Below are 17,814 nucleotides of genomic sequence, written 5' to 3'. Positions count from 1 at the left end.
GAAATAATGCAAACAATACAAAAACATTAAAAACCGAAGACACACGGGTATGGATAAATGTGAGTGTGTACAAAAGTCATCACCGAACATGGCCGCCTGCTGAGGATGCTTCAGCTACCAAGACGGTTCTGATTGGCTAATGAGCAGGGGCGTTCATGTTAGGGGCGTGGTTACGGTCAGCTGCGTTCATGTCCCAGAATAAACCCTCTGCCCTTCAGACTTTCTGCACAGAATATAGACACAGATTCTACGCCATTAAATACAAATGTGATCATTTTAATATCAACATTCCAGTCCTACGCTTTAGTGAATCTATAGCAATGATTTATTACTCACTATAATCATTATAACAGGATATTGTCAGGAAGATTTTTTTAATATTCTTTTCACCCAAACATATTGCTTGCATGCTAAACATCTTCCCATCTCTCTGTGATATTACAATCACAGTACCAGCAGCAGGGTGAATCATTCAATGAATCACCTCTCTCTGGTCTCATTGACGGAAGGAATATATCAATTTTACCACTTGCAGTTGTGCTACTGTGCTATGAAAACTCAATCTAGTTTGCTTTATGTTGGATTTTTAATATAAAACAGTAAATCAGAATGGATGGGGTTCAATCATCAACCACACTGCACCACTTTAGTCTTCACTTTTAGTTTTAAAGGAAATGTTTAGTTTCCCATATTGCAATTCTTCTCCTACCATACACAACCAGATCCTGTTGCATGGTTTCAGGGAAATAGCTTTTTGATCAAGTATAGACTTAAGGTGTGTACACTTTCACAATCATAGAAAACATTTACACAGTGAGTCACAGTCTTCCATGACAAACACCAGCCAAGGAACCAGATTTCTAGCCGTGTACATGTATGGCATCACTGTTGTAATGTCCTCAATTTGGATGACATCACTATTGTAAAGTACTCCGTTTGGGTGACACCACTATTGTACGTTTGTTAGGTCGGTTGCCATCATTATTGAGCCTGAGAAAGTTTTAAGACACTGGAAGCAACAGTTTTTGTCTGTACCTTTGACTTTGTACTACGAATAGATCATTGTATTTATAATTAATGTTGTCTCCCAATTTTACTAGGTCAATAACAGCAATGCCCTCGATTGTTTGGCTGCCCTTCAAGTTGATGAACTCGTGTTTTGATTACAAATGAGTAATGTCCCACAAAGATTGATTGTCTACTGACCTCAAAGCTACATACTTACAAACATCTAGTTGCTATAAATCCTCTGTGGAATGTTGAATGCACATTAGTTGTAACAAATCATTATATTTGATTAAAACCTGATTGATTATATTGTCTTACTGTTGTTCATTAGACAGGAAAGACAGATCATATTACAGTTCTGTTTGTACTGTAAACCTCAGGCGCCCACGCTTTGCAACATAAACCCCGCCTTTACGCTGTGATTGGTAGACCTACTTGTCAATCAGTACATTATGCACCCTGATTGGCCAGCCGTGTCTCCTATGAAATCCCGTTCTAAATGTTAACAGGACAGTTGAGGTTTTGGAGCGGACTTACTCAAAGTGTTCAAACCGTGAGAGCGACAACGCGACAAACCTGGGAATATGCTCTAGTCCCCTCGTTTCTAAGCTGACTTGGAATCAGAAGAAACACATTCATTACCATGGAACTGGAGGAGAAACCGCAATATGGTATTTATTTAAAGCCCTAAACGAGCATGCTTCACCTCATCTGTCCCGGGCAGCTTTCACACACATGAACGTCAGCGTCTCTCACATTCAGACAACTATATTCTTTTATATGTGCAGCGCTTCTATATCACATTTATTATGACGTCTTTATGTTGCACTTAGCCGGTTTATCTTGGCCAACTTTCCCTCGCACTTTGTGAACGTGTGCAAACGCAAATTATTACAATTACTCAGAAATGCAACATTTGTATCATAATATCATAATTTATCAGATAGATTATCCGTGTATACTATATTGTCAGGGTTTACAATACCCCAGTTTATGATCTGCTTGTCCAGTTGCTGCCACATTCCTCAGCTTGGACTGGCAGGCAACAGGAGCTGAGCAGAGCAGCTATGTATAGAGCACAGCTAATTAAAAAATACCTCCAACATGTGCATACAGCCTGCTTTTAGCGTTTGGATGTGTTTCATATAGTGTATGAACTTATTGTCATAGGCTCAGTTGTTGGAAATATTCTACTTTAAATGTATCCAATGTTAAGAATAGGGTCTTGAGACTGTGTGTGGTGTAGTCTGTTGTAATGATAACCTTTTATATATAGGACACACCCCAGTATATGTATATGTGGTATCTGTAGCAAGCACACTTCCTACTGTTGACGTGCATTCATAGAGTAGATGAAGCAATGAAGTGCTACCCATGTGCAGTCTAGCACAGCCATGTAGTTTTGGGTCCTGGTCACACTGATAAACAAATGTTTGCCTCCTTTTCTCCTCTCATGCATGATGAACTGAGTTTATTTGAGTATCTCTCTGGGGGTGAAACACTGGAGGAGGTTGAGTGATGCCCTGTAATCTCTCTTTGTGTGTTGGCAGTCATGATGTCGCTCCAACATATTTCCCCCTAATCTGTACACACCCTTTTCCACTTTGTCCATCTCAGACTGGCTAATTGACTTACCAACCCTCATTTTAACCATTTGTGCTTTGCATTACATACAAAAACAGTAATTTATACCTTTGTTTGTAACCACAAAATTTCATAAAGTGTTCCAGGGACTCAGAGTATTAAGGTTATGAGAAATGGGGATACACAGACCGTGTACTGGAACTGCACATACTCTAATTGTATACCTTGGCTGCAAATGCACTTGAGGACCACTTGTGTTTGAGATAAGAGCCGCAGGAACATTTTTACTGCAACACACACACACACACACACACACACACACACACACACACACACACACACACACACACACACACACTAGTATTTCTCAGTGAATTAGCCTCTGCATCATGAGGGTTGAGGTAATTTGGGGAAATGGAGGCGATGTTATTTCTAGATATCAATGCGAGTTTATTTTGAAAGTCTGTACATTCATTAAGTTGATGGATGCTGCTGTGTTAATCATCATCTCTGTCTGGGTTGTAATGAGGAGAGTTTAAACATCATGCTGTCCTTCCCTCCCTCCCTTGTCTGGAATGGCACATCTATTCCTGCCATACTCTAAAGTTTTGAGAGAGAAAAGCCTCCAAATCTGCCTTTGGATGTTGGGAGTAATTTCAGGTTGAGCTATATGAAGAAACCTCAATGACAGGACCTGAAGCCGTCCTCAGCCGTGCCCTGATGTACTTTAAACCATATTTAGGAGAGTGGGCTGAAACCTGATCCTGGTCTCTGATCTCTGCTTCAAGGTTGTGCAGTTTACTCAAATGAAGCAGTTTGAACTTCATTTCCAGATTCCCTTTTTTTAGCCTCTTCCATCTGCTTCTACGTCCCTTGTTGTGCAATTTGGGCACAGGTCACAAAGCGCCATGTCGTACAAGAAAAGGACTCATTACAGTCAGCCCGTTTCCACTTACATTTGTTTAATTATGTGTCACACACACACACACACACACACACACACACACACACACACACACACACACACACACACACACACACACACACACACACACACACACACACACACACACACACACACACAGAATCTTGTGACTGGTGACTTTGCGAGCCCTCGTTCATCCTGAAACACAAATACCCACACAGGACAGCAAGAGTGGTTATTAAAGTCAGGGAGAACGAGTGTGTGGACGAATAGGGACACAAATGCTGTGTAATTTGCCTGTGGAACCCCGGACCACCCCTGTGGGCTTTGCTCTCTATTTACGTGCTGCGCCACTCTTTTCTTCCTCCCCTCCAGTCAGTAGCTGCGTCTGTTGATCTTGGCTGATCTTGCTGACGCTCCTCTTTCCAGATGTCACTTGTTGTTAATGGGAAGACGGCGTACTAGTCGCATATTGGCAAGATCTTTATTTCCATTTAAAATTCCCTTGAAATGCCTCTTTTAACTTTCAGTCTTCCGGTCATGGAGCTGCCTAAGAAGAGTTTGCACGTCAGGTCCTTTGGAGAAAATGTGTCTTTCCTTCCTCCTCTGCTGTTTCTGAGTAAATGGTGTTGCTAGTGATGAAGTGATGAAGATACTCCCAGACGCTGTCCAGAGGTTTGTAGGGTCCCAATGGAGACCACGATCTAAAGATGAACTCTCTGTCAATGATGTTGACTTTTCAGGAGTTGAAGTTTGCACCATGTGATGGAGGGAGGGAGAGTTTTATCAATGAATGGATGGACAGATGGTGGATGTATCGCTGGCTGGTTAGAGGGATGGAGGGATGGACGTAAACATTGACGGAGGGATGGAGAGAGGGTTAGTGGGATGGGTGGATGGATAGCTTGCTGGCTGACGATGGAGTTGTGAGGTTTTGATTGGACCGTGTAATGTAGAGGATTGCTTCTCTGTCGTATTAAAGGGACTCTCATAACACCTTAACTTTCATGCGACATCATGTCTTTGTCTAGATCGTGCGTCACTTCCTCACACCCAAAATAGATTTGAACTTCATCTATCCACACCCACTTACTGTAAATAAAGACAAGAGGGAGGGGAAGACAGAAGTCCAGATGCTATCAGACTGATTACTGTATGGACACGATGTCATAGTCACGTGTCATGTTGTTGCCTGTACTTTTGGTTACAAGAAATTGTAACCTAGAGGAGCTTTTGACCTAAATGTGTGCGTGTGAAGGCCAGTGGTAACTCAACAATGCAGGGAAGGTCAGGAAGTTCAATGAACTAAGGAGGATGTCCAAAGAAAAAGAAAGTTGGCTTGTGGGTGGAGCTCAGATGTCACTCGATGGGTTTCCAAAGTGATTTATCATTCAACAGGAAATCACAGAATGAAGGCGTCGGAAGAAATCAGTTAGACGTTCCAGGATTCATACAAAACTCAGTAGTGTAGTAAATCTCATCAGTATTCCTAATGATCTTAGCGTCGTCTAGCCGAACAATTGCAGTTCCTTGTAATTTGATGAGATCGCTTGCAGAGCTTTTAATAAATAAAGTGTTGCTCACTGCCAGCACACTGCTACCATCAACACAATCATATTTAGGAAAGATACTAGGGACAGACGGGTATGTTGTTCCCTAGCTGTCCCTAGTGATCACACACACGCACACAAGCCAGAATTGTGGAGTTCCCTTCACATTCCATCAGGCTGTCTGCTGTCCCTACACGACAAACCGCAGCTGTCATCCAGCCCCAGTGACTCACAAAGGGAACGTTTGCAACTGTTCAAGCAATCCGGTTTGGTTTGTGGTATCAGTTGTTCCGCAATAAAAGCTCTCGTTTCACATTCGCTTAGTGAGGTTTTTGGTGTGTCGAGTGTGCAGGGAAAGTGTCCTGACGAGGAGCGGGAACACGGCGGATGGAAACTCACTCTCTCTCTTCCAGCTGGACCTTCTGTTTGTCTGTCAGCATCTGTGGAAAACATTTGGAACACTCAGTCATCCATGGATACATAAGATTGAACTCAAACTAAAAAAATTGATCTTGAAAAACGAATTAAAGCCAAACGCATTGACTTTGACTGCTGAATAGAGAAAGAACGAGTTAAAAAAATACTGCACGTAAACACAAACGCCAGAGGAAAACAGCAACGGGCAACATTTGGTTTTGATCAGTAAAACCTGTGAGAAGCCAGCCAGTGTAGTTTTGCAACGTCTCCACAAGATGGAAGGAAAGCCGAACAGGCGATCTCAGTCAGGAGAGGAAAATGTTTATCATCCCTAAAAAACTGGAAGACTGTTTGGTGTTAAACATCACAAAACTGGAATGGAAGAAATGTCTTATTCTTACACAACACAGTCTTAAAGAGGGAGAAACTACTAGAGGCATACTAGTTCATTGCTTTAGCGTCCTGACCTTTTGTGTAATCCTGCCACCACTGGATCAAACTAACAAACACATGCAGGTGTAAACAAACCCTTCCTTACAGGGAGTCGACACACCTGACTGCACCAAAGCCCCACAGTCCCCACCCAGAATGCTTGTGAGCACATTTCTCCTTGTTTTCCTCCAAAACACATGTTTCTGATACCATCACCAAGTTGGTATTTTCAGAAAGCAACAACAGTCCCCTCCCCTCCTCCCTCCCTTCACATACACACTTTCTGAAGAGGAAGAGGAGGGGTCAGCGTGTTGAAAAGCAGCTTTTTGTGCGTCTGTGCACGCCTTCCTTTTTCTCTGCAGCCTCACTCCTTTAGCCTCTTTCCCATGACTCATACATTTGATCAACTTGCTCTCTGCTCAACAACAACAATAGAGAAAGCAGGAGTAACTGTGGGGAGGAAAATAAAAAGACTAAATCGGGAGGAAGGAAGGAGTGGGAGGAGACAGAGGGAGATGGGACAGATGAGCCCCAGATTGGATAAACAGGGAGAAGTGTGAGGTGGAGCGTCGCTGCCTGGCTCGCTCAGTTATTCAGGGGCAGGTTGGACAGGTTTGTCTCTCACACAGCTTCCCCCTCCCGCGATCAGTTTACATCAGCACACCGGCAGGAAAGGAGGGAAAGGCAATCAGAAAAAGTGATTGACTAGAGGAGAAGAAGAAGGAGAAGAAGTTTAGAAAGACAGGGAGGATTTATTCCCACGTTTAAGGAATTTCAGGATGTCTGAGGACGGAAACTTCTATGGCAAGCATGGTAACTGCTCCTCTTTATTGTTCAGTTTCACCCTGACCTGCATCTTTCTCTTCCTCTCTGTGTTCATCGGGGGAAGCATCAAATCAGTTGAGGTTGCTTTTGGCTGAATAACTCCTTTGCAAAGTGTTTTTTATTGATCCAATCTTTAGCCCCGTCGTTCCTTCCTGCTTGGAAGCAAACGGGGGAACAGATCCTTTTTAAAGGCTGAGACAATGTAAAGTGATTTGTTTGGAGTGAAACTGGAGCGGCAGTATCAGCATGTCGACAGGCCAGGAGGGATTTGGGTGTGTGTGCTTGTGTGTGTGTGTGTGTGTGTGAGAGAGAGAGGGTGTTGAACCTGCTGGCAGCCTTGCTGATTATACAGGTGTGCTGGAGATCAGGCAGCTCTTTTTATCAGTTGGCTACTTTTTCCCTCCACGTACAAATTTGAGTGTGTGTGTACAGAACGATTAAACAGAACAAGCTTGTTTTTCATGGTAAAGACACAACGTTAATACCTACGTGCTTTATTCAGCTGGAGGTTTGATGTTGCTTCATAGAGGTGACACGGCTGTTTTTCTCTCAAGCGTCATATTTAAATGTGTGTCTGTGTGTGTGTGTGTGTGTGTGTGTGAAGGAAGTGTCTTAGTTTGTTCCTCATTTAGTTATGAAAATGTCTATTGACTTTATTTAATGAGGGAAACATTTCCACAATGAGCCACCAGTCCAGCTTCTGTGCTCTTGGGCTTACACAGTGGGATTGAGATCTCTGGAACTCTTCTAGAGGGATGGGACCCGCTTTCTGCTCTCATTTGGTGTTTTAATGAGCATTATCTTGTCTTGTAGTCTTGAGCCATAATCAAAATACACACACACACACACACACACACACACACACACACACACACTCGACTGTGGTGCGTCTCCGTTAATGATTGACAACTGTGACGTGCTGCTGTCATTTGGTTATGCAGATCAAAATGGAAATGAAAGGCAAAAGCTTGACCCCTGAACAATGTTTCTGGCAGGTTTGGAGGCCAAACCATGGGTGCTTGCCTGGTTGGATTGCTGCACAAACACACACACACACACTCTCTAATTATAGTAGTGTAGATGTAAACGTGTATCTATAAACCTTAAGCTGAGCCACATGTGATAGAGCCGACAACCCTTCCATCCTCTCTGCTGCTCTTTCTGCTGTGTTAGGGACTTATGGGTCTCTAAGAGCTCGTCTGCAGCATTACGGCCCTGTCCACATACATAATTCATCTGCTAAGACGCCACAGAGAATATCCTCCTCCTGTGTCTGGACCCAAAGACTCAAGTGTTGATGTTCCCGTGCACGCATGCTTCAGAGGCAGGAGGTTCATCAGTGCGCTCCGAGAGAGTTTAAGTGCTGGCAAGGTAGATGTGATGTCAGAACATTACATTTCAAGTGGTAAAATAGAGTATCTGACTTCATCTTGAAGCTGCAGTCTGACATGGTGACCTCAGATCACCTGCAGTGAATGTAGCTTTGGGTCTGAGCCTGAAAGGATCGTCAGAACCTGCAGAACCTCTGCCCAGAGGCTGTTTATTAATCATCCTCAAATTGACTCTGAGGCCTGATAATGATTCTCTTGAAGCAACATTTCAAGCATTTGGTAGGAATCTAAGAATCTAAATCAACTCAATTCTTAGTGCTTATTAAATGTGTCACCTTTTCCACTTCAGATTCACTAAATCTGCAGTAAAAGATTGGGTCCCCCTCTGGTGGCTTTGCAGGTGTAATGTGAGTTTTCCCTCTTCACATGGGTTTGCGTCTGCTAAGTCACCAGGGAGGAATTTGACGGGTTGCCAGGTGTGTCTGCCTGGAGGGAAAAGTCATCTGACAGAAGAATGAGAGGAAGAGGGGCGTGTGTTGTTTTTTTAAAAGCTGGGATCAACTCCCAGCGTTTGCAAGTCAGGCAGTGCGATGGTGCATCCCAGCTTTAAAACATCACATCACCGCCGTGCCCTCACTAAGCTTTGTGCTCACAGGCCTTAAATCTTAATGAAGTCTTCTTTCTTACGCAGGTGAGCCGAGGAAGTATGACCCGACCTTCAAGGGCCCCCTCCACAGCAGGTGAGCTGGAGATCTGGGATTTGACTCCAGAGTCTTGAGTGTAAAATAAGCCCTCCTTCCATCCGTCACACACTTTTTGTTGATGTCTCCTCCTCATCTTAGGGGCTGCACGGACATCATCTGCTGCATCTTCTTCATCCTTGCCATCCTGGCTTATTTGGCAGTGGGAATACTTGGTAAGGAAAGAGGATTGGGATTTGTGCTATGAATGGTAAAACACACAGCCACCAGAATCCCATTTTAACTTAACTAAAGTCTTTTACCTGTCAAACCTAATGATGTGCTTGATCTTTCATGTAGGTTTATTTTATAGAAGATTTAATTGCTTCCTTCCTGGGTCTTGAGATAACAATTTTAGGAATCTTACTGACAAACAAACCACACCAGCCAGCGTAACCTCGGTGGCAGATGAAGCAGTAAAGCACCTTGTCGTTTCTCCCCAGCCTGGTCCCAGGGTGACCCCAGGAAGGTCATCTATCCCACAGACAGTCGGGGTCAGTTTTGCGGACAGGCCGGCACGCCGCAGAAGTAAGTCGCATTCCAAGCATTAGTCCAGTTCCAGTTCCAGTTCGTCCACATGTTTTACAGGAGCCGATTCTGCACGTCAGCTTCAGTCTCAGGCGTCTCAACGTTCTTTTCCTTTGTCTCCCTCGTCTGCCTGAACCAGGGATCAGCCGCTGCTCTTCTACTTCAACATCATGAACTGTGCCAGCCCCATGGTGCTGCTGGAGTTCCAGTGTCCCACCACTCAGGTTTGAACTCCTCTCTCTCTCTCTCCATCATCTTGTATTGTCGCCCTTTTGCTTCTTTTGTCACCCTGTCCAGAAAGTCTTGCTCTCGTCCTACATTCCTGTCTCTCTCTCCCCGCCGTGTCGCCCGGTTGGTTGTTGCTGTATAATCTGCCCTCTCCTCTCCCCCCTCAGATGTGTGTGGAGAAGTGCCCCGATAAGTTCATGACGCTGATCAAAGCGTACACCAACAACAAGGACTTTGATTACTACAAGAAATTCTGCAAGGAAGGTGTGACTAGCAAAATGGTGAGTTCAGTGTCATGTCGTGACGCAGGAACTTAAAGACTCTGCGGACGCTTGTAGCTGTATACCTAGCTGTAGGTACAGCAGTTCCATCCGTATGTGCGCCCTAATGGCATTATTGCCTTCATCACAGTACCGACGCCTATGGAGATAATTTGTATGTGAACGAGTTTCACATTGCTTTTAAGTACATTATTTGTTTTCATACCATCAGTTCATTGTGGAATTCTGTTTCAGGGAGTCCCAGAGATCCTGAAGCTGGGTCTCTGTCCGGCCATGCTGATCCCCAGCAAACCCTGTGAGTCCACTCCACACACTGACCTGCTGTGTTGCTGTCAGCACTGAATATAGCAGGATTTGTTGGGCTTGTTGTTGTTGTTTTTTATTCTAAAGTTTGCTTTTTCTCAACTTCCCCCCCAACCCAGTCACCCGTAGGTGCTTCCCCGCCTTGGGGCAGAAGGGAGGGGTGATCACCGTGGGAAACAACTCCCACTTTGACGATGGAATTGGGAACATAAGAGACGCCAAAGACCTGGTGGACGGAGTGAAGTGAGTACAGCACAGTCACACTGCCGCCGTGTGAAAGTGTGTGTTCCTCTGAAGTGTCTATGTAACACCTGAAGGGCGCTGAATGGGATAAACACACAGGTATCTCCTCCCACAGGAATGCCACTGTGGTGATTGAGGCTCGCCAGGTGGTGATGAAGATCTTTGAGGATTACACACAGTCCTGGTACTGGATCCTCATGTAAGTCACAAGCCAACATGATCACATCCACTTCCTGCCACTTGTCTCATTCTGACGGCCTTCACCCTGTTTGTGCCCCCCTTCACTCTCCAGAGGTCTAGTCATTGCTATGCTCACCAGCCTGCTCTTCATCGTCCTCCTGCGCTTCCTGGCAGGCATCATGGTCTGGGTCATGATCGCTCTGGTGATCATCGTCATAGGCTACGGTAAAGAGGCAGAGCAAACAAAGACTTTCTCACTTCTGAAGCCACATCAAAGTCTTTTTAGCTCACTGTTTGTTTGTTTGTTTGTTTGTGTGTGTGTTGTTGCTGCTCAGGCATCTTCCACTGTTACATGGAGTACGCCTCCCTGAAGGGAACCCCCGGCGCTGATGTGACTTTCCAGGACCTGGGCTTTCAGACAGACTTTGCTGTCTACCTGCAGATCAGACAGACCTGGCTGGCCTTCAGTGAGCACCCAGCAAATACCGCACATGTGTAGTTCAAGGACCGTTGTGGACAGTGACGGCTCTGTGTGCAGTCCTGCTCTCATTACTCCCTCTCCCTCTCCCTCTTAGTGATTATCCTGGCCATTGTGGAGGTAATCATCATCCTGCTGCTCATCTTCCTCAGGAAAAGGATCCTCATCGCCATCGCTCTTATCAAAGAAGCCAGCAAGTAAGACGCAACATTTTCAAATGATTTCAGAGTGACTTGTGTATTTAAATGTTGGTGTAGGGTTATGTAACTCAAGGGTCTTGGCTTGGATGTGTGTAACTTTTCATTGTTTGGTTCGCAGGGCTATCGGTCATGTGATGTGTTCCCTCTTGTACCCCCTCTTCACGTTCTTTCTCCTGGCCATGGTCATCGCCTACTGGGCCGTCACCGCTGTGTATCCTCTCACGTGACTCGCACAATGTTGGTATAATTGATGATGAAATCCTTGATTGATCATAGTCCTTGACAGAGCTGATCAGTTTCTTGTCCACCTCCAACGAGCCCATCTACAAAGTGTTCAACGAGACGGCGTGTGAACATGGGAGGGCAACTTGTGACCCAGCTGTGAGTTTTAAATCCCTGACCTGTACTCCAACCCAACTTTCACTTAAGAAGCTTTAATTTCCAGGTATAAAGTTATTGTTTGCCAGCATCACACACTTCATACGAGTGTATCCATCTCTCACAGAACTACTCCACCAGTGTGATGAAGAAAGAGTGTCCCAGCTCTGAGTGCCTGTTTGCCTTCTACGGGGGAGAGACGGTTTACCACAAGTACCTGATCGGCCTGCAGTTCTACAACGTCTTCCTCTTCTTCTGGTGTGCCAACTTCGTCACGGCTCTGGGACAGATGACCTTGGCCGGGGCCTTCGCCTCCTACTATTGGGCCTTCGTCAAGCCCGACGACATGCCCACCTTCCCTATCTTCTCTGCCCTGGGAAGATCTCTCAGGTGTGTGTGTGTGTGTGTGTGTGTGCGTGCGGAGGTGAAAGCGGCACAAATCAGCACAGAAAGCTTCAGACTTCCTTTTTGTCCTTTTTTAACAGCAGATAATGTTTTTCCAGATTGAAACTTGAAAGAGTGTGTCTTGTGTCTCGTGTCAGGTATCACACAGGAACTCTGGCGTTTGGCTCCCTCATCCTGTCAATCATTCAGATCATCAGGGTTCTGTTGGAGTACCTGGACCACAAACTCAAAGGTGTGTTACAAACGATTCATCTGACTAGCACATAGATCAAGCATAAGGCCAAAAGTATGTGGACATCTCACCATCCCAAGTTTTTAAGTGACTGAACTTTTCAGTGTGGCTCATTCTATTGCCAGTGGTTGTCTGTTGAGCTTGTCTGGCTTTGTGCTGGACTTGATGCAGCTGTTAGTAATGGGAGTGGTTGAACAGGTGTCCACATTTGGCTGTAATGTTTACGTCAGCAGCACTGAAACATAATCATGGTTTTCCATTTAGCTTTTTAAAAAGATAACAAATAAGCAAACATCAGACTTGTTCTACCTGTCTGTTTCTAAATGATCATGCCTCATTAGTCCTTTGTCCACGGTTCCATATTGGCTGGATTTCCTGTCACCCGTTGCTTTGTCTTGTCCAGCAGCCCGGCTCTCTCTTGGCTCTATTCAGCTTGATACCAGTTACTGTGAAAAGGGTGTGGATGTGTGAAGCTAACAAGATGTATTGGCTTTGATACCACTTGTGAATTTATACTTCTGTGTGTGTGTGTGTGTGTGTGTGTGTGTGTGTGTGTGTGTGTGTGTGTGTGTGTGTGTGTGTGTGTGTGTGTGTGTGTGTGTGTGTGTGTGTGTGTGTGTGTGTGTGTGTGTGTGTGTGTGTGTGTGTGTGTGTGTGTGTGTGTGTGTGTGTGTGTGTGTGTGTGTGTGTGTGTGTGTGTGTGTGTGTGTGTGTGTGTGTGTGTGTGTGTGTGTGTGTGTGTGTGTGTGTGTGTGTTCTTGGTCACAGGAGCCCACAATAAGTGCACCAGGTTCCTGATGTGCTGTCTGAAGTGCTGCTTCTGGTGTCTAGAAAAATGCATCAAGTTCCTCAACAGAAATGCCTACATAATGGTATGTGGGCTCTTAACTGTTTAACTGGATGCACGTCTTTGTTAACACACACACTCTTCATCTCTGTATTGAATGTAATAACTGCTCTGTACCACTAGGTGGCCATTTATGGCAAAAACTTCTGCGCTTCTGCCAAAGATGCCTTCTTCCTCCTCATGAGGAACATGATCAGGTGAGTGTGAAGCTGGATCAGTCTGCATGAATGTGAGATAGATTGTCTTTTTTGTAACTTCATCTTCAGAGTTCAGTAATGATTCTCTTAAATCCGTCTTAGGGTTGCCGTCCTGGACAAAGTGACAGACTTCCTGTTGTTCCTGGGTAAACTCCTCATCGTGGGGCTCGTGGGTGAGTGTCGCCTCTTTATTATTTATTTAGTACAAATTTAGATCTGAGAGCGTGGGACTTGTTGCTGATCCCCTCTGTGTTTCCATCCCAGGGGTATTCGCCTTCTTTTTCTTCTCTGGCAGAGTGAAAGCCTTTGAGAGTACAGCGCCACATCTCCACTACTACTGGGTTCCCATCCTGGTGAGTCCACCAAACTCTCATTGTGTGAGTTTACAAACCTCTACACACAGGATCTGCATTAAATGTGACGTCTGTGCCGTTTCCCTTGTTGTCTCTAGACCGTAGTGATTGGCTCCTACCTCATTGCTCATGGCTTCTTCAGCGTTTATGCCATGTGTGTGGACACGCTGTTCCTCTGTTTCTGTGAGTATCTCTCCTGTCATGGTTACAGTGTGTATGATGGAGGAAAGGGGACATCAACAGTAGAACATTAAGGGGTTTCACTCAAACACCAATGAGCCACAGAAGCCAAACCTCCTCACTACTTAAATTTCTACCTTGCTCTTTGGTGTCGGGCTGCATGAATATTGTGTTTTCTGAAAAACAGCTTGTGTCTTGCAGTCTGCTAAGTTAAACGTTGGTGAAATCTGAACTTGCTGTGGTGCCTCTGCTTGCTATTTAACCTCTCTCTCTCTTTATGTCTCCTTTTTGTCACGTCCCATAATACATCCTCACACCGGTGCTTTAACACTTTCCCACGAGTTTGATCTGAATCCCACTAATCTCCTCCTCCACGCATCAACGCGCACACATACACAAAACACAAAACAAGGTGAAGACCTGGAGCGCAACGACGGCTCGGCTAAACGGCCTTTTTACATGTCCGCGACTCTCCACGGGATTCTGTGGAATAACACCGGGGAGGATCTGACTCTCACTCAGCCCCGAGCAGCCGCGGGACACAAGGACGCAGCTTAGGAGTTAAACACGGCAGTCGTGTGCGTAACTATGAAAACCTCACGCGCCGCCTTTTGTGACATGATTTAGAATCTTGTGACTCAGTTTGAGAGAAGCTCAGATCCAGACGGTAAGGAGTCGGTACTGTGTGACGCCCGCAGGGGTCGGAACCAGATGGGATGTTTTAGCTCAAGGGCACATCGGCAGGAAACTGACTCTTATCGCACGACACTGTGTGGTGGCGGTTAACCTATTGTGCCGCTAACAGGTGCAGTTATAACCAAACAGCCTCATTTACAGTGTTGGCAATGGAGGGTTTGCACTTTGAACCCCAAATGTTAATGGTTTAGAGTTCACCACTTACAGTGCTGGGTAATAAAAGCCAAAAGTTGTGATTTATTTATTTTTGTTATGAAACCGATGATGATCTCGTGTGTGTGTGTGTGTGTGTGTGTGTGTGTGTGTGTGTGTGTGTGTGTGTGTGTGTGTGTGTGTGTGTGTGTGTGTGTGTGTGTGTGTGTGTGTGTGTGTGTGTGTGTGTGTGTGTGTGTGTGTGTGACCAGTTTTGTGTTTGCCGCCCAATCTTTCCTATGTGCCAAATGCACGGAAGTGAAAACAAAGTAACACCGTCCTCCAGATATGAAGCTTTACTGCTCTCTTTGCATTTTGCTGTAAGAATGCATAAACTCTGCTTTTTCCTGAGTTCACGTCGACACTGCAGCCCTGGCGGTTTACTTTAATGCCGTTTTTATTCATTTTTTTCTTTCGTTTTTGCAGTGGAGGACTTGGAGAGGAACGACGGCAGCCCAGAGAGGCCCTACCTGATGCCAGAGAGCCTCCGCAAAGTCCTGAATAAAAAGAACAAGACCCCGCCTGCCGAGTAGAGTTTAAGTCTACAGCGCAGGCACCAGGTCAAAGGTCAAAACCCACAGTGGAGCATATAAACTTGACAGAAATCGGTGCGGAACTTTACGCCATCTCTCACCAAAGTGCCTTTGTGACGATACCGTCGCCTGTTGTGTCGTTAACGGCCAAATGTTTCATAAATTCAATCCCACGTGCAGATGTTGACCTCTCACATTCTGACGGGATCTCTTTCCCTTTGTCTCTGCTTGAGGGTTTGATTCAGAGTGAGGCGGTGAGATCTATCAGGTCAGGTTTCCATTTTTAAAATTTGAAAAAAATTTTCATGTATGTTTTAAACGGTTGAGTTCAAACTCTTTCTTTTTGTTTTGTGTGTCAGAGAAGCATCTTAACTTAAGCAACTTTAGGTTTTTATTATTGGAGTGTGTCATATGAAGGGGTGCTTAAATGTTATCTATTAAACTGTATAGGTATTTTATTGAGTATTTTCTAATGTGTAATCTTATATAAACTACATAACACTTTAATATTCGTACTTCATTGTTACCAAAGACATCACCACTGCCAAAACAGGGAACCCAATTGGAATTAAAACAATTTCCAGTACAGATGACATTTATGGTTATACTGTATTCTGTTATTATATACTTGCGGAGTTGTATTGTGTTACATTCTATTTGAAATAAAACATAGTTTTCTACGTAATTTGTTTTGTTTGCTAGCTGTGTAAACGCTCGTGCCGTCTTCACTGCAGTTCCATTTGTGACCAGCAAACGGCGCGCTTTACCATATCAATGTACCGCTGCACTCATAACGTTTCAGGAGAGGTTTTAATGAAATCGAGCCCATGTTTGATTTAAAACGAGGAGTAGAAGTTTACTCTTGTGGTTGTAACTACTTTATCAGTCCCAACTACAATAAAGTAGTATAGTAGCACAAAATAAGTGTCCTGGAAAGCTTAAAAACAAGCAAACAAAAAGTGACAAAAGTGTTAAATTGGGGGAAATAGCCTATGAATGAAGCCTGAATAGCTAAATAAGATGACAGAAGAAGTAAATATGCCATATGTAGCTATGTTTATTTTTATTGTCATTTTATTTTCAGTTTTAGATAACCAAAGTCTTTGAAATATGCTACACTTGTGTGTCCGTATCCTGCGGCCTACTGGCCTCCCAGACAGCTCAATATTTGCCTTCAAAGTCATCAACCATCCTCTGTGTGCCAGTGTGTGCGGTAAAACATCTCAGGCCTGTGTGAGCCTTGGTGGGACTAAATGAGGAAGACTATATGCATTAGAAAGGCATCTGACCTGGTTAGCAACATGATCGTGAATCTGACTTCACCATAAATAAAGACATTACAGCGCCCACATAAAGCTTCACACATGTACACACAGTGGGAAGGTGTTTATGGCAGGAGCACGTGGAGTAAATGGTGTTTGAGTCTATTGTGGGACAAATGCTAACATACAATAGGCCTTGTACAGATACAGCAGCAATCATTCCCAGAACTCCACATCCCGGATTATTGCTTGTCTTGAATATGGAGCGACACGAGCGGTAATCAGGCATAATCATCAAGGAAATCCGTGAAGTTTCCCTCTGCCGGGACTATATTTAGTAACAAATGTGTGGATTACTTTGTCGTTGTGAATAGAATCCAGAGACGTGGTGTTTTTGTGTGTTTTTTGGCATGGAAACGTTCCCTTTGTGGTTTTACAATCCAAACCACCTGGAGGAAGAATGGTACCACACCTCTCCCTGCACTCCCTGAGGCCCCGTGCATTCACAGGGAACATAATGCCAGTTTTTTAACCTCCATCCATTAGGCTCCATCAAACAGAACGGCGGCTCATTCATTAGATCATCTCCTCACAAGTGTTCCCCGCTCGCACAGCTTCACTTTCTCTCTTTTTGCGTGCGAGCGGGAGTCAAATCACACTGGATGTTGTTTGCGCTGTGGCACTCTTTGCGTCAGAAGTCCCAAAGGGTTAACGAGGCTCGGCGGTCAATGAGAGTTTTCTTTGGTTCCGGTCTCCATGGAGAACGCCTGAACAGCCTGAGTGGCTGAGTCATTAGCAGGAGTGGGTGAGTCCTTGAGATGGAGCCGCCCGGTGTGAGCCGCTGTGTCCCTGGCAACTATCAAACAGCTTGTGGATCGTTCCTCAGTGGAATATGTTCCCATCTGAATATCTTTGCATATTTTTGTTCTAATAATAAACCAGCCTTAAAAGAAAACACAACGCAACAATAAGAAGACATTCAGCAGGAGACGACCGCACCTTCAACTGTGTGAGGTTAAACAGGGGAAAAGTAATAACAGTAATTTAGCAGGAGAGGAGAGCTCTGGAAGTTAGACATGGAGCTCTACACACACACACACACACCCTGATCCTCCTCCTCCTCGTGGCCTAGAAAGAGAGACACGGTTGAGAAAGGATGTTAAATGGTAATTACAGGTAGAAGTTACAGACTCGGTATCTCCCTCATGTATTTACAGTATGGATAAATTCTATGTTATACATTTCTAGATCTGCCCCTGAAACGCAAACAGCAACAAAATGTAATC

At 44.7% G+C, this 17,814-nt stretch overlaps 1 protein-coding gene across 4 annotated transcripts; it reads left to right on the top strand.

The window, feature by feature from the left end:
• Positions 1-1,521: 1,521 nt before the first annotated feature.
• On the top strand, positions 1,522-15,951 carry LOC142992474 (choline transporter-like protein 2). Of its 4 annotated transcripts, none has more exons than XM_076142938.1 (22): positions 1,522-1,679; positions 8,764-8,812; positions 8,915-8,988; positions 9,256-9,340; positions 9,480-9,564; positions 9,736-9,849; positions 10,084-10,144; positions 10,272-10,395; positions 10,511-10,594; positions 10,688-10,800; positions 10,911-11,042; positions 11,151-11,250; positions 11,372-11,464; positions 11,550-11,634; positions 11,759-12,021; positions 12,174-12,268; positions 13,037-13,140; positions 13,239-13,312; positions 13,415-13,485; positions 13,577-13,665; positions 13,764-13,848; positions 15,160-15,951. In XM_076142938.1, the coding sequence occupies exons 1-22, from the start codon at positions 1,652-1,654 to the stop codon at positions 15,264-15,266; spliced, it is 2,115 nt and encodes a 704-aa protein (XP_075999053.1). In that variant the 5' UTR covers positions 1,522-1,651; the 3' UTR covers positions 15,267-15,951. The 4 variants fall into 4 exon arrangements, with proteins under 4 accessions (XP_075999053.1, XP_075999055.1, XP_075999054.1 ...); XM_076142940.1 differs by lacking the exon at positions 15,160-15,951 and adding an exon at positions 14,258-14,808; XM_076142939.1 differs by lacking the exons at positions 1,522-1,679; positions 15,160-15,951 and adding exons at positions 6,266-6,729; positions 14,258-14,808.
• The last annotated feature ends 1,863 nt before the right edge of the window (positions 15,952-17,814 follow it).

This window comes from Genypterus blacodes, unplaced genomic scaffold (assembly GCF_046128005.1).
Source record: "Genypterus blacodes isolate CSIRO-AG114 ecotype Tasmania unplaced genomic scaffold, CSIRO-AGI_Gbla_v1 ptg000022l_1, whole genome shotgun sequence".
Lineage (NCBI taxonomy): Eukaryota > Metazoa > Chordata > Actinopteri > Ophidiiformes > Ophidiidae > Genypterus > Genypterus blacodes.
Note: the sequence above shows the minus strand (reverse complement) of the source record. Positions and strands in the feature narration are given on the sequence as shown.